A 16,655-nucleotide genomic window follows, 5' to 3' on the forward strand; every position below is an offset into this window, starting at 1 on the left:
ATCTCAAAAAGGATATTATAGAGTTGGAAAAGGTTCAGAAGAGGGCAACCAGAATGATCAAGGGGATGGAGCGACTCCCTTACGAGGAAAGGTTGCAGCATTTGGGGCTTTTTAGTTTAGAGAAAAGGCGGGTCAGAGGAGACATGATAGAAGTGTATAAAATTATGCATGGCATTGAGAAAGTGGATAGAGAAAAGTTCTTCTCCCTCTCTCATAATACTAGAACTCGTGGACATTCAAAGAAGCTGAATGTTGGAAGATTCAGGACAGACAAAAGGAAGTACTTCTTTACTCAGCACATAGTTAAACTATGGAATTTGCTCCCACAAGATGCAGTAATGGCCACCAGCTTGGATGGCTTTAAAAGAAGATTAGACAAATTCATGGAGGACAGGGCTATCAGTGGCTACTAGCCGTGATGGCTGTGCTCTGCCACCCTAGTCAGAGGCAGCATGCTTCTGAAAACCAGTTGCCGGAAGCCTCAGGAGGGGAGAGCGTTCTTGCACTTGGGTTCTGCTTGCGGGCTTCCCCCAGGCACCTGGTTGGCCACTGTGAGAACAGGATGCTGGACTAGATGGGCCACTGGCCTGATCCAGCAGGCTCTTCTTATGTTCTTATGTTCTAATGTGGTTTTAAAAAAAATAACTATATATATATATTAAAATTAAATCATTTAATAAAGTCGTCAAACGGTAGCCGATTAATCAACTACATGTATTTAATCAGTGACAGACCTGATAACTACCACTGCACATATAATCTTCCCAATCCCCTAACTGTGGTGTGATATGTTCCCTCTTCCTCCATCTTCTCTTCTCGGGCATGAATTCGCTCCCTTCTTTCCGTTTCAGAGCTGACCATGGCACAGCATTATGTTGCAAGTGCTAACCATGGGTAGCTTGAATGAATGTTTCACAAAGCTGCTTCAATGTGGTTTTAAGCTAACCATGTTTACTGTGAACATCCTTGCAGGTGTAATGATGTGCTGTCATTAGGCCAAAAAGCAAGGAAGTGGGGAATTTGCATGTGAGAAGACAGGGAGAAGGCATGTCCTGACAGCCTAAGTGTGGTTAGAAGATTGGTAATATTACATCTGTATCGGGCCATGGAGGTGTACAAACCCCCTTGAGAATTTTTGCCAGTCTTGACATAATTCTTTTAATTTCTCTTGAAATTCCTACCAACGATTCACCTGATTGGGATGAAATCTGTCAATAACTCAAATAGAAAGGAGAAGAATTGGCATTTTGAGCAAAGTCTGTTGCATGACACATTTCTTTAAAAATTTAGCCCTGCTCTAAATTCCTTTAACCAAATGACATTGCTAGGGAAAGTTCACTGCATGGGCAATACATGTTCAGAATGGGATACACGCTTGTCCTTTGCCCAAAAGTGTAGGATAAAGCTTTGCACATATATTCGCTATTTTTCAATATATAACTTAAATCTTTCCATATCCTTGATATGTGTATATTCACCATAGGATGAGCCAGAGTGGCTTCACATGTGCTCACACCCTGGCAGCAATGGTATGCATGTGATGCGGGTGACATATCTTGGGCCAATGCTTTTAAGAATGTACTGATGTCTACCCTGCATTTAGATAATGCTGTGTATGTGAGGTGGCAGACAGGGCACAAGCAGGCATGTGAACCACCTGTCAAGTCTGCCATGTATTCAGCAAACATGCTTGCAAAGATGTGCCTTCAGTTAGTTAGCTCCAGTGGAGACTGGTGGCTCTGATGTTTGTGGGGCAGTGAATCTGCTTTGGGTCTTAGTTCAAATTTTCAAAGAGCTGACCAAGGTGCTGAAAGCTGAAAGCACCTCAGATAGCTCCTTGAAAGTTTGGACTAAAACCCAAAGCAGATTCACTGCCCCACTGATATCAGAGCCACCAGTCTACACTGGTTAGCTCTACCCTACACTGATGTTGCATCCTTCATAACACAAACAAGCAAACAAAACGATGCAATCATCTTGTCTCATAAAGAAAGCAGTCCTAGTCATCTCAATTAAAGCAAGTACAGGGATCATTAATTCATGAAATAGATTTTAACTGTGCATCAATTCAATTTTGTGCCCTCAGAATAATGCCTCCAAGCTTTTGTTGGCAATTATGGAGAGCAGGCACGACAGTGAGAATGCGGAAAGAATTCTTTTCAACATGAGACCAAGAGAGCTGGTAAGTAAATATTTATATATTCTTTATCCTTTTAATTGAAAATGCCACCATCATTTTAAAAAATAAATAAATTATTTGATAAAGCTTAATGGTTTTGGCATCCAGATAGTTGCCACATTAGGGTGGAAGCAGCAAATCGCAAACAGTTATTTAAACAGGTCAAGCACACAGGATCTCTGTCTTTATGACTTCATTATTTTTATTGTTCCAAGCATTATTTTCTGTAATTGTTTTCTTAACTAAATTATCATACTCCACTAAGCTGCCTGAGACAACATTACAAGCAAGGGAATCTAAGCTAACCATAAAAATGTGTATTATAAAATTTAAAAAAAAACAGGCTTAAATGCAGTAAAACATTATTTGTTGTATCTCCCACCCCTTTCCTGCAAATAGAGTATGTGTTATCCCAAGGACTCATGAGAGGTAACAGCCATTTTGTATAGGGTGGGGTTGAGGAATCTTTTTCTGTCTCTGGGGCCTGGATTTCCTTTGGCATAATATGTCGGGAGCTACATACCAGTGGTGGGTGGGTTGGAACCAAAAGTGCCTCACTTTCTCACAAACACATAACTTTGCCATTTGTATTGGAGAAAACCTCCTGTTTACTCCAATAGCAATTCCCCCTGCCCCAATGCAAACTGCAGGTATGGAGGGCTCAATCTGGGTTGGGATCTTGGCATGGAGTAGTGGGGCTTTAACCCTTTGTCCCCTGCTATGGTCCCATTCTAGATCAGCTCTCTACTGCTGCAATTACATTTGGAAAAAAACCCCTCTTCCATTGTAGTGAATCCAGATGAAGCCATTTACACCTGCAATTTGGTGCATTTCCATGCTGTGCAACCAATATGGAAGGAAGAGAGGCCCAGTCTGGATGGGAGTCCTTTATGGGTAATTTCTAGCCTGCAGACTGAAAATTTCCCGTTCTTGGTATGGAGGGCTCTTCCTGAGCTCACAGTTAAAAGGGGAAAAGAGAGAGGTCTCTACAGATAACAATACTTAGCATTTATATAGCATTTTAGGTTGTTTAAAGCAGTTCACATCCGTTATCTTGTTGCAGTCTTTACAATAACTCTGTAAGGTAGGTCAGTAATCATTCCTGTATTGCAGATTTGGGGGCAGAGGTTCAGATTGGGAAAGAGTTGCTTGCCTGAGTCCACCTAGTGAGTTCTTGGTAGAAATGAGATTTGAACTAGAGTCTTCCTGGTTCATAGCTCATTTTCCTAGCTACCCTACAACACATTGGTCCCCAAGCACCTAGGGTTCTTTCAGATATTGCCCTAAATGTGTGAGAACTGCTTTTCTGCAAGTGGCTCCCATTTGGGTGAGGTACCATTTTAATAGTGCAACCATGGGGGCAGGATCTAACTTAACTGGGTAATTTAGACATTACACTTCCCACTGGAGGTTTTTCACAAAAAAAAATGAGATTTCATGTGTCTAAGACATTCTTCACCAATCTGGTCCCCTCCAGATGTCTTGGACTATGACTGACCCCCATCAGCCCATGGGGTTCAGATTGCTAATCAGGAGGATATCAGGTTGATGACGGCAGAAACATGACTAAAGTGCTCCCTTTTGGGTGATTCTTCAGCAGCTGCCTGAAGGTGGACAGCTTCCCATGTTTATTTCAGTTATTCAAAATATTTCTATCCTGCCCTTCTACCCAACAGTGGGGCACTCGGAAGGCTCACAGTGCCATCAAACGCAATAAATAAAAACACAAAAAAATCAAAATACACAGAAGTACACAAAATACAGTTAACAATTCAAGGGGAATGATGCTAAAAGGGGAGTAAAGAGGTAAAAAACTTGGAAGGGGGAAAATAAAATCAGTTTCAGGTTATATCTTCAGTCTCATAGGCCAGAGGTAACCAACGTGATGCCCTCCAGCTGTTCTGAACTAAAATGCCCATCCTGAGCATTAACAAGCTGTTTGGGGCTGATAAGGGTTGTAGTCTAAACATCTGGAGAGCACTTTGTTGGCTACCCCTGCTGTAGACAGTTGACTTCAACTGTGTACAATGGGGGTTCATTTAATGTTTCTACACACAGTCTCAGGCACTTATTTACAGCTTAGAAATGGCCATGGCTGCTCGTGTGTGAGGGAAATTCCCTGTGTGAACCAGCTTTGAGTATCCAAGCCCAGTCAGCTGTCCAAGGGGCTGCACTCCCTCTGAAAGAAAGGGTCTGTAGTCTAGGGACTCTTCTGGAATATGCACTGCCATTAGATGCATAAATAACCTAGTGGCTAGCCCTATGACCAGCTTTTACTGGTGCACCAACTATGCTCTTACCAGGACAGTGATTGCCGCACTATTAACTTAAACCTGGATTATTGTAATGCACTGTAGGTGGGGCTGCCCTTGAGATTGATTCAGAAACTGCCATTAGTGCAGAACACGGCAACAAGGGTACCGAGTGGAGTACCCAGCTGTGCATAGCTTACACCTGTACTACAAGCACTGCCAGTTAGCTACTGAGCCATTTTCAAGATTTTGTCGTTAACGTATAAAGCCAACAACTCAGGACCAGGATACATAAAAGATCACCTTCTCCTATGCCGACTTGCTAGGATGTCAAGATCATCAGAGGGGACCTTGTTAGCGTGTCATATTTTGCAGTATGTTGCTTGGCAGTGACACAGAAATAGGCACTCTCCCCTCTTATATAGGAGGCTCCCACAGTAGGGTGCTTCCAAAGATCTTTAAAACACACTTATTTGCTCAGGCTTCACCCTGACTAGGTTATTAGCTCATATTTGATTAGAATTTGATTGATTGGTACCATGCATAACCCTGGCACAGATTATTGTTTGTTGTTGAATTCATTTAGATTTTATGTGTATTTAAATAGCTACTTGATTGTGTATGTTTTAGCATTTTAGTGTTGGAATTATATTCTGTAAACCACTTCAGGATCCTTGGCTGGGAAGCGGTCTACAAATTATTTTTAAATAAATAAACCAAGTCAGTGAGTTGTACCCAACTTCATTTACTGTCTGAATATGGCCATATGGGGATTCCTATCTGGCATTCAACATACCTCCCAATCTAATCTACCCCCCCACACACACACCTTTTTATTGTCTGCCTTTGCTACTTTTTCTTGCACAATCTGAGATACAGGAGAAACTGGTTATTTTACCCAGTCTTTACCAGCATGAACAGCAGTAGGGCTGTGACAAAGCCACCCCCATTCTCTGCTGCTCTCTTCCATCATACAACCACAGACTTTTTCACACACAAATACACACACAACAGTGCAGACAGCAGTAGCGTCTCTGTCAGACTTCTCTGGGAGTCAGCTAATGACTCCCAGTCTGTGTCAATACTGAGCTGATGTGTATCGGGGCGAAGACCCACTTGTCTGTATTTAATGAAAAAGACCGGATACAGGCAATATTGTTAGCCTTTCAGCCCTCTCCATTTCAAATACAGTTCCCGTTAAAATTAGTTGCTGACCAACTCATTTTTAATTATGCGTCAAATGGCTCCCATTCCCAGTTGAGCTCACCACACGTTTTTCACTAACGCAGAATCTGGACAAAATTCTTGTCATACAAACTTCTTTCCTGTAATACGTCAGTCTGCACCACCAACTTTTAAAATATCCATTGTCTGATTTTTTTCAAGGAAAAACCAAACTAGTTCCCTATCTGTGTGATGTTTCCTGAAGAAAGAAAGATTACCTGACCTTTACAAATTATTTATATCCCTGGAAGCAAGCGGTTGGATACCCCTATTGATCAGTAACTTGGAAATAAGAAATTCTACAGTCCACTTCTTTGTTTTTGTCCCCCTTTTATTTTAATGGTTTACCCTTATCTTTTTTTTTACTAAGAATAATCTAAGTCCATCTATCCCCCCCCCAAAAAAATTTTTTCTCAGTATTCAGGAAAAGGAGACCCAGCTCTGCCTTCTCTTCATTTGGGAAATTTATGTCTTGGTAAAGCCTCTATTAAATGAACTGTTGACATTTGTTCAAATCTGCTTTGGCTGCAGGAAGTTACTTTGAACATAGCTTCAATATATTTCACTTCAACACAATTTCAATTTGTTTTGAAGGTGGACGTAATGAAGAATGCATACAATCAGGGTCTCGAGAGTGACCATGACGAGGAGAGTGGAGATGATGGTATTTCACCAAAGGATGTTGGACATAATATCTATATATTAGCTCATCAGGTATATTTTTTCTTGCCTGTGAATGATTTGCAGTCTAATCTTATACATGTCTACTCAGAAGTAAGCCCCACTGGCTTTAGTGTGGCTTATTGCTGGGTAAGGAGGTAAAGGACTGAAGCCTGAGTTAGTATCTTACTATTGGAAACTGTCATGAAAAGTGTGTGAGCGGGTGGGTGAAACTTTGACCTGCCGCGATGAATTCCTAAGCAGTGAGCCAGTGCTGTCAACACCCAAAAAGAAGGTTGTCCCTCAAGAAATTAAACCTCCAAAAGGTGGGGAGGGGGCAGAAACAATTCTGGACTTGTTTAAGTTAGGTACAAAATTACCTAAGAATTATTCTTAAAAATAATTCCAATAAAAAGCCACAACATATGCATATGAACAGGTTTGCTAATTTAATCCCTAGTACATAAACCTGGAAGCCGACAGAACACAATGAACAGCAAATGAGCCAGAGAAGAACTCCTTGGTCTCTCCCGCTCCAACTCACCTTTTACTGCCCCCCATTTACCCCTTCCTCCACCTCACCTTATGCTGCTGCAGTAGCAGCTACTTTGCTGGTGGATAGGTCCCTCCTGTGTTCTTTCCCTTCCTCCCCTCCTTTGACATGTATGAGTCACTGCAGGAGTCTTGGAGATTGAAGAGGAGTCAAGGGGCAGAGACCCAGAGGGGCCAAAGAAAGCAGGGAGGGCTTGCTTGCCAATGCCAGATCCAGACAGGGGAGGGGAGGAACCTGTTGTCATTGCATCCACCAGATAAGGAGCTTTGGGAGGCTGGGGTTGGGGTAGGGGTTGGGATTTGGCCCCATTGCACTCCTGATTCGTTCCAGTGGGGCTTGCAGTTGGGTGTGGAAATAACAGCTATGTTCCAGCTTTTTTTTAGGAAAATGGCTTGGCTATCTGAGCCCCAGTTACACACAAGCCCCAGGAAGTTTTGCCCGCCTCTCGACTTAGAAAGCAGGCCTGCCAGCTGGATCCCTAAGCAAGACAAAATACATTTGATAGGCCTCCTGTATGAATATCATATCAATGGCCTACAACATTTTTTCAAGGGAGGAAAAAGCCTACATGGGGCAGTATCCCATGCTGCATCTCCACTGGTGCAAGGGGACCTCTGTGTGTGCCACGAATCTTTCTGTTCCCTCCAGTCCTCTGTGCACCCTCAAAATCAGCTCTGGGGGGTTGGGGGACCCTTGCAAGCATTGACAATCAGCTGGTAAGTAGTGCCAGCATACCCAGTTCAGACAGAGGTCTTTACCTCCCCCACACCTGACATCATATATGACATCAGGTAAAGGGCAGGTGGACGTGGCTTAGGGAAACAGCCTTGTAAGCCAAATTAGGGCCCCTTTGTGTGCCAGGGGTTCCCTACAACTGAGTTAGGTGATGAGATTGAGAACATAAGAGCCCTGCTGGTTCTGGCCCAGCGTCCTGTTCTTTCAGTGGCCAATTAGATTCCTCATGGGACATCCACAAGCAGAACCTGATGCTTTTGTTGAAGTCCCATTCTTTCACTAAAATGGTACATCTGCCTTACTTTAAAACATTTCATGATGGTGATGGATATTTTTTGTAAAAATAAAAAATAAAATCCAAACACAAGTTATTCATCCTTTAGTCCCACTGAAGTTTAGTCCTATAGTTTAAAATTTGACTTACTTAATTAATGGATGCAACCCACTTAGTAGAGAATGTAATTAGGGGTGCCCACTGGATTTCCTGGGCCCGGTACACTGTATGTAGATTGGCCCCCTATCCACCCACAACCACCCATCTCCCTGCAATCTGTTGGCAGGAACCGTTGCTTATGTACATATATTACCAACCTGAACAGTTATTTTGAATCCACAGTCTTGCTTTAACATGTATTTATATCCCTGCCTTTCAGAGTTCCTGCCCTCACAAGGCATTTTGCAGAAGTTATAAATAGTTCAAAACCATAATAATATAATCATTAAATAACATTTAAACATCAAAATAACATGAAAAAGATAGGAGCAGCTAAAACGTTGTGCAGCTTGATTGAACAAACTCTCAGCCTAACTTACCTCACAAGGTTGTTGCAAAGGTAAAAGTGGGGAGGACTCAGGAAGAAAAGCGAGGTGAATGGATCTGTCTCAAGTTGTCACCGGACTGATTCATAGGGCAGGGCACACCTTTGACTTGGTTTTTGCTCCAGATGGAGGAAGGGGTGATCTGAAGATAGTGGGGGTATGTCACCCCATTGTCATGGTCAGACCACTTCCTGGTGAAGTTCAGACTTATGGCTCTCATCCTTCCCTGCAGGGGTGGTGAACAGATTAAGGTGGTCCACCCCTGGAAACTAATGGAATCCACTGGATTTCTGAATGCCCCGGGGGAGTTCCCAGTAGATAGAGCAGGTGACTCTGTTGAAGCCCTTGTAGCGCTGTGGAACAGCGAGGCACGTTGGGCTCTTCACACAGTTGCCCCTGAGTGCCCTCTCTGGCATCATGGAGCCCAGTTTGCATCTTGGTACACCAGTGAGCTAAGGGCAATGAAACAGGCTGGACGACGGCTAGAGCACAAGTGGCGAAAGACGTGCTGTAAGGGTGATCAGGCACGAGTAAAACATCATAACCATGCCTACTGTGTGGCGGTGAGGGTGGCGAAGAAGGCCCACTTCTCTGCCTCCATCTCATCCTCAAGTAGCTGTCCAGTGGGGCTTTTCCGTATTGTCAGGGGTCTGTTGACATCAACTCCAGGAAATGGAGTTTTAGACCCTTCGGAAGCCCACTATGAATTGTTTGGAAGGCACTTTGAGGGTAACGTTGCTCACATCCGTAGCAGTCTTGATGCCCCATCCACATCTACTGTAGTCCCCAATGTGGTGTCCAGTGCAACGTCTGCTGCAACTTGGGAATGGTTTCATCCAGGGTGTGGTCAATGCATCATTACAGGAGGGAGTGGTTCCAACCACCCTGAAAGAGGTGGTGATCCGACCGTTCCTGAAAAAGCCCACCCTGGACCTATTGGTCTGCAACAATTACCGACCGGTTGCAAATACCCCCTTTTTAGGGAAGGTGATTGAGAAGGTTGTGGTGCAGCAATTGCAAGCACAGATTATCTTGACCTCTTCTAGTCTAGTTTCAGGCCTGGTTATGGGACTGAATCGGCCTTGGTTGCCCTGATGGATGACCTTTATCAGAAGAAGGACAGGGGGAGTATGACCCTGTTACTCTTACTTGATCTCTCAGTGGCTTTTGATACCATTGACCATGGTATCCTTCTGGGCCAACTTGGTGAGTTGGGTATTGGAGGCACTGTTTTAACAGTGGTTCCTATCCTATCTCCAGGGTGGTTTTCAGAGAATAGCATTGGGTTATTGTCTTTTGGCCCCCTCAAAGTTGTGCTGTCTTTAGTAGACAAGTTGTACTATCTTGTCCCACGTGCTGTTTAACATCTATATGAAGCCTTTGGGAGCAATCATCAGGAGCTTTGGGGCAAGGTGTCAGCAGTACGCTGACGATACCCTGCTCTGTTTCTCTGTAACATCTGAATCGGGAGAGGTCGTGCAAACCCTGGACCGCTGCCGGCACTCAGTGGTGGGCTGGATAAACTAAATCTGAATCCTGGCAAGACGGAGGCACTGTGGGTTGGTGGTTCCTGAGTTCGGCTAATTGTTCAGTTGCCTGCTTTGGATAGGGTCATACTCCCTCTGAAAGAGCAGGTCTGTAGTCTGGGGGTGCTCCTGGATCCATCTTTGTCCCTAGAGGCCCAGGTGACCTCAGTGGCTAGGAGTGCCTTTTACCAGCTTTGGCTGGTAAGACAGCTGCGGCCATTTCTGAGCACTGTTGTCCACGCACTGGTAACCTCCAGGCTGGATTACTGTAATGCGCTCTATGTGGGGCTGCCCTTGAGGTTGGTCTGGAAGCTGCAGCTGGAGCAAAATGCAGCGGCAGGACTGCTCACTGGGGCAGGGTATCACCAACATTGTAACACGCTGCTGAAAGAATTGCACTGGCTGCCCTTTTGCTACCGGGCCAAGTTCAAGGTTCTAGTTTTGGTGTACAAAGCCCTGTACAGCTTGGGACCAGGATACCTGAAAGACAGTCTTATCCCTTATATCACTGCACTCTGCAGGTGAGGGCCTCCTGCAGATATCATCTTATCAGGAGATCCGTTCTGCACAACACAGGAAACGGACCTTTAGTGTGGCGGCACCTACCCTGTGGAACTCCCTCTCCTTAAATATTAGACAGGCACCATCTCTGTTATCTTTATGGCGCCTTTTGAAGACCATACTCTTTCAACAAGCCTTTTAAGTTGAGACCTTATCCCAGTCTGCTTCTGTGTTGGAATTGCTTTTTAATATGCTTTTAAACTTTTTTAAAAAAAACATTTTTAACCCTTTAAAAAAAAAAAGTCTTCAAAGCTTTTAAAAAATGTTCTTAAAGTTATGTTTTAATGTATTTTAATGTCTGCATTTATGATGCTTTGAAGTAGTTTTAGTTCTTTTGTTTGCTGCCCTGGGCTCCTGCTGGGGGAAGGGCGGGATATAAATTAAATAATAAGTAAATAAAATAAATAAATACAACTAAACCTGTAAAGCCAAGTTGGAATGTTTGTCACAACATAACAGCAAGCAGGAAACTAAATCATGCTGTTCCCAATCCTACATATTTGTTAAGGAGAAACAATGATTTTGAACTCAAGAAAATAAATCATTGACCACCCAACTCTTTCCACGTGTATCTTTTCAATCGTTTTGATCTCAAAAGGATGTGACTTTTTCCCTTTGTGAGTAAGACTCTTTATTAATGCTTGCCACAGCCTGCTTCCTTAAATGACCTCATCTCCATCATATTTCTTGCTCTGCTTCCCATAATTCAGCCCTTCACAACTAATGACCCACCAAGCTGAATGTAGCTTGCCAGCCTCACGGCAATAAATCTCTTAGTTTTGATTCCTGCCTCAGACGGGCTGGGCTGCATTTGACTAGACTACTCCGTGCTCGGCTTGGTGCATTGCAAGTTCTACAAGTTGCAGTAGCTCATACAATTTAGCTTGGTCTTTTAGTCGCAGCGGGAGAATCTCCTGGATTTCAATGGACCTTGGCAGGCTTTGCAATCTCTGCACTGATTATAAAAAAACCACAGAAACTAGACTCGGGTTCCTCTTCTTGTTATTACAGCTTTGCACACCGGTAGTTTATTTTGAGGGCACCCAGACTCTCTGTTTCTGTTGATGTTTAAAGGGCAGTAGCTGGTTCTGCATTTTGCCACCGCAACATCCTTTCCTGCCCTTACTTGTGGTTGATTTTACCAGAAGCAGAAAGCATTCTTGTAAGTCATTGACCTTCTGTGCTTAGAAAGATATAAATATGTCACAATGTAATATAGGAAGTAGGATAATACTACATGCTCCTAGATGAGACATAGGCACGACAGACAAAGAACATGTGATATTTACTGTCCCATATGCAAGATGTTGTAGCTTCTTGTTTATTTCCTATGCTGTGTCTTCTCATGCATCTCTTGCTTGCCCCCCTTTTTTAAATGGTCTTCCTCCCTCTCCATCCTCTTTCCATCTGCCACTTTAGGTTACTATTTCCATAGATGACTAATGATTGACTTAATTTCCCTCCTGAAACTAACTACTGCTTCCAGCAACAACAACGTCCTGTCCCATGTGCTAGTAACTAGAGCCAGTGATGAAATGCAGATTTTAAATAATAGGGCTAAACAATTTCTGTGAGTTTAGCATGTGCTGCATAATTTCCGCGCCACAGTAAAGCACTAGCAGAGGAGTGGGGGAGGGAGGCAGAATTGACTGGAAATGCCACCTGTGTGTTGTGTGTAGCATCTCCAGATTATTTCTGTGACTTCTGTTAAAAAACAAAAAGAATTTATACAAGATGTTTATACAATTTATACAATGTTTCTTAACTACTAGGGGTTGTATCCAATGCTAATTCTACTCAAAGTAAGCGCATTGAAATTAATGGGCATGAGTAACTTATGTACATTAATTTTAATGGGTCTATTCTGAATAGACCTTAGTTGGATACAGCCCTAGGTAAATCATTGTTGTCATAACAAGGGAGGTGGCCTGTGTATTGCAAGAGGGGAGGCTTGGGAGAGGGAGCAATGCCCCTTTCTGTCCTGTGCACAAGCACACATTGCACCCTCCATGTTCTTACCAGTGTCTTGAGTGGACGCTTGGTTTTGCCTGCTTCAATTGTGTCCCAGACTGCAGGATCAGAAAAAAAAGGGGCAGCACCAAGAGGAATGGAAAGCAAAGAAAGGGGAAGGCTCAAAATGATGCTTGAAATAGATACCTGAATTAGAAAATACAATATGCCAGACATGTTTTGGTATATTGTCTTTTTCACGAGCTCAGCGATTACTGTTCCATTTATTGTGGTCATTCATTCAGAGCATGTTGGGCATCATGTATTTTTCTACCATCATCACACAGATGGCTCTCACGTAGGGAAGAGGAACATGTGGCCCACCAGGTGTTGTTGAACTTCAACTCCTACTAGCCTCAGTCAGCATGGCCAATGGTCAGGCATGATGGGAGTTGTAGTCCAACAATATCCAGAGGGCCACAAGTTCCCCACTCCTGCTCTAAGGTGGGCTGTAGCCTGTGTTTAGTCTAACTGAGCTCAAGTCTTCCCCCACTTGCACTGATAGTAGAAGCAGCTTGGGGTACAGTCTTCTGTTTCACTGGCACAGCTCCCTTGATGTAAAAGAACTGGATTGCGCCAATCTATAGGGAAGCATTAAACAGTGTAAAGGGCTAAAGCCCATTTTATACAATCAAGTAAACAATGTGGTACAGCTTTTCTTCTCGGGCTGTTCCAGCTTGGGCTGAGGGGAGAAGGGGAGTGTGCCATGTTTCAGGGTTCATAAAATGGGGGAGGAACTGTGGAAAATAAGCATGTCCAGGTCTAATATTCTCCCTGATATATTTCCCTATATTTCTGCTCCAACCCTTGAATGTATAATATACAGAAAAATGAACAGTTAATCAAAACACATGGAGTACATTGTATATACAAATGATGTTGATAATCCAATCTTGTGTCCAAACCTTAATAAAAACAAAATGGCATTTTATAATTATTTTTCACTCATTGACTTTATTCTCTCTGTCGTTCTATAAGTTTCTCTGTGTTAGTGTGAAAGATAGACCCTCTCCATAGCAAGACCTGGGATATCGGGGGAGAGAAAACTGGTAGAGTTTTGTTAATATAAACTATGAACGGGTACCACACATCGTCAAATTTGTCTGTTTTTGCTAAGCCGTGAATTTTTCTATCGTGTTGCATACGTTTTTCAGAAAGTGCTATTTCCCATACTCTGCCCATCCATCATTCAGTTGAAAGATCGTCTGCTAGTTTCCATTGAAATGAGATTTCCATGCGGGCTGCCGCTAGCAACAGGATAACCAGGTCTTTGTTCACAATGGGTACTTTTAAATGTCCTGTATAGAACACCAAGGCCAAGGCCGCGTCTGGAGCTAGCAATTGCCCTGTAATATCTGAGATTTTCCCACAACCCACATTCCAGAACTTCATTACTGGTTTACAGTTCCACCACATGTGGCAAAAAGAGCCCACAACTTCACACCCTCTCCAACCTAGAGGGGATATAGATTTATTGATGTGGTATAATTTTAAAGGTGTCCAATGCCATTGGTGAAGTATTTTGAGAGCTGTTTCTTGGATTCTAGCTGAGGCAGTTCTTATAGGAGGCTTAGACCATAATTGATTCCACTGCTGCTCATCCATGCCTACCCCTAGCTCTTCCTCCCATTTCATCTTAAGACCTAAAGTGTTACCCATTGTGGCTGCTGTAAGAATTTTATATATTGAAGCTGCTACACCTTTTGTTTCTGCAGCTGAGCTCGTACACATTTTCTCAAATGCTGTAAGTGTGTGTTTAGTGTGTTCATATGTTGTGAACCGCCCAGAGAGCTTCGGCTACGGGGCGGTATAAAAATCTAATAAATAAATAAATAAATAAATAAACATAAAAGTCCACCAACATTTGCCATGACAAGAGATAAAATCAATGAAAAGCTACACTACTTTATTCTGCTGAATGAATAAAATGGGCCTAATCTCTGTTTTCCACAAACTAGCTTTGTCTGATTTTTCTTTCCCCTGCTTTTTCTAATGTGGAAAGATAACCATAATGAAAGGTAACAATAAGAACAAGGCTAATAACAAGAAGAATTCATCCCATTCTTCTAGGAGCATTCTGATATCGTAAAAGTGTCAATTATATAATGGGTGCTAGTTAGGAATATAGAACGATTTCTCATGCCTTAACAGGATGCATTTTCTTTGGAAAGTTTACGGTGCTTGTTGGTAACATGCACAGTGATATACAGTAGGGCCCCACTCATATGGCAGGTTAAGGACCAGACCCCCACCGAAAAGCGAAAAGCTCCGAATAGCGGAACAGAAAAGCGAAAAGCTCCGAATAGCGGAACAGAAAAGCGAAAAGCTCCGAATAGCGGAACAGAAAAGCGAAAAGCTCCGAATAGCGGAACAGAAAAGCGAAAAGCTCCGAATAGCGGAACAGAAAAGCGAAAAGCTCCGAATAGCGGAACAGAAAAGCGAAAAGCTCCGAATAGCGGAACAGAAAAGCGAAAAGCTCCGAATAGCGGAACATAGCACGGTGGGGAGCCAAAAAGGCCGCAACAAAATGATCGCGCAGGCACTGGATGTGTTGCCAGCCTTCCACACATGCACACCGTTGACTGGAGCGGCAGCCGCAAGCTCTGGAGAGACTGTGCGGATCGCAGTGGCGAGTCCCGAGACGGGAGATCCAGATCAAAGCCTCCCCCCCCCCAGTCGACCGGAGCTGCAGCCGCAAGCTCCAGAGTGATCCTTCGAGCAGGCGCTGCAAGTTCCAGGCAGGCCGCTGTAGCAGGTGTTGCCAACCCAACTGAGAGGGACAGAAGCTGCCACCACAAGCTGCAGGCAGGTGCAGCAACAAGCGGGCCGTGCTAGAGCGAACTCCCGCTCTAGCAGCCTCCACTATCCCCCCCAAAACAGAACAGGGCTAGGTAGGTAGAAATGGGGAGGTGGGGGGGGGAAACCAAGTAAGCAACTACCCCAAACTACCTTAAATGGTCGTCTTAATCGCTCTCCTGATCATCGAGCTCAGTTGGACATTCATTTCCATTGATAAAAATTCTTAAAAATGGAGAGGAAAAATACTTTTACTTTTGAATGGCAGTGAAAAATTTCCCCTGGATTTTATTTTATTTTATTTATTTAATTTCATTTTTAAACCGCCCATAGCAGATAGCTCTCTGGGCGGTGTACAAAAGATTAAAAGTACAGAAATACAAAATATCACAATAAATAAACTGAAACAAAGAGATTTAAAATTGTAACATTAAACGCTTTAAAATGCCTGGGAGCATAGCCAGGTCTTAACCTGGCGCCGAAAAGATAGAAGCGTCGGCACCAGGCGTATTTCTTCGGGGAGGCTATTCCACAATTCGGGGGCCACTACAGAAAAGGCCCTAGATCGAGTAACTGTCCTCCGGGCTTCCCGATGGGTTGGATGCTTTAGTAAGCATACAGTAGCAATCCGAGTTATAGGTCACTCAAAAGACATTCCTCTCTGGTAGTAATTATTAGTAGAATGAAAGGAATAAGTAATTTGGTGGAGTAGATTTGCCTTCCTAGACCACATTTAGTAACAAAATGACCATAGGTTGATGAAACATGCCACAAACTGACTTAAATATCTAGCAATGTTATTTTCTGAACACAATTGTAAGATTATTTACTTATGTATCAATCCATATTTCAAAGAGATATTTGAGCTGTTTACAAAGCAATCAGAAATGAATACACAGTAAAAATCCCAATTTTAAAGCAGCACAAAAAATTGGATATCATCTTAAAACATTAACAAACTAAAACAACTAACACATGGAGACCATAAGTACCAGCAGATTCAAACTACAGAAATACAACAGAGACAAGCAGCCCCACAAACCAAGTATACAAGCATGCTATCTTTCCAACTTAAGCTCACTCGAAAAGATGGGGCAAAATTACACAGCCACTGATGCTCCCTGCTCTCACCAGGGAGCACCCATAATCATTTCTCCCCCTTGCAATACCTATAAAAATATCAGGAACCTAGAAGGCTGACATAGGGTGCAATCAAACTCTCCTATTCTCGGGCTGGGAGGAGTTGGATGTTGCGGACCCCCAGCTGCGCTGGCAGGGTCCTGGTGCTCCCAGTCTCTGCTGGCAACAGCCCTCCACCGCAGCTGAGCTGTGTCACTGCC

General features: G+C 43.3%; 1 protein-coding gene across 3 annotated transcripts in view; it reads left to right on the forward strand.

Annotated features, from left to right (window-relative positions):
• ITPR2 (inositol 1,4,5-trisphosphate receptor type 2) overlaps positions 1-16,655 on the forward strand; it is a 345,272-nt gene that overhangs the window by 245,744 nt on the left and 82,873 nt on the right. For all 3 annotated transcript variants that reach the window (XM_061582221.1, XM_061582222.1, XM_061582223.1), the window contains 2 exons: positions 2,087-2,182; positions 6,250-6,369. In XM_061582221.1, coding sequence (XP_061438205.1) covers positions 2,087-2,182; positions 6,250-6,369 — 216 coding nt within the window. The remainder of the gene's footprint in view (positions 1-2,086; positions 2,183-6,249; positions 6,370-16,655) is intronic.

Source organism: Rhineura floridana, chromosome 8, assembly GCF_030035675.1.
Source record: "Rhineura floridana isolate rRhiFlo1 chromosome 8, rRhiFlo1.hap2, whole genome shotgun sequence".
Lineage (NCBI taxonomy): Eukaryota > Metazoa > Chordata > Lepidosauria > Squamata > Rhineuridae > Rhineura > Rhineura floridana.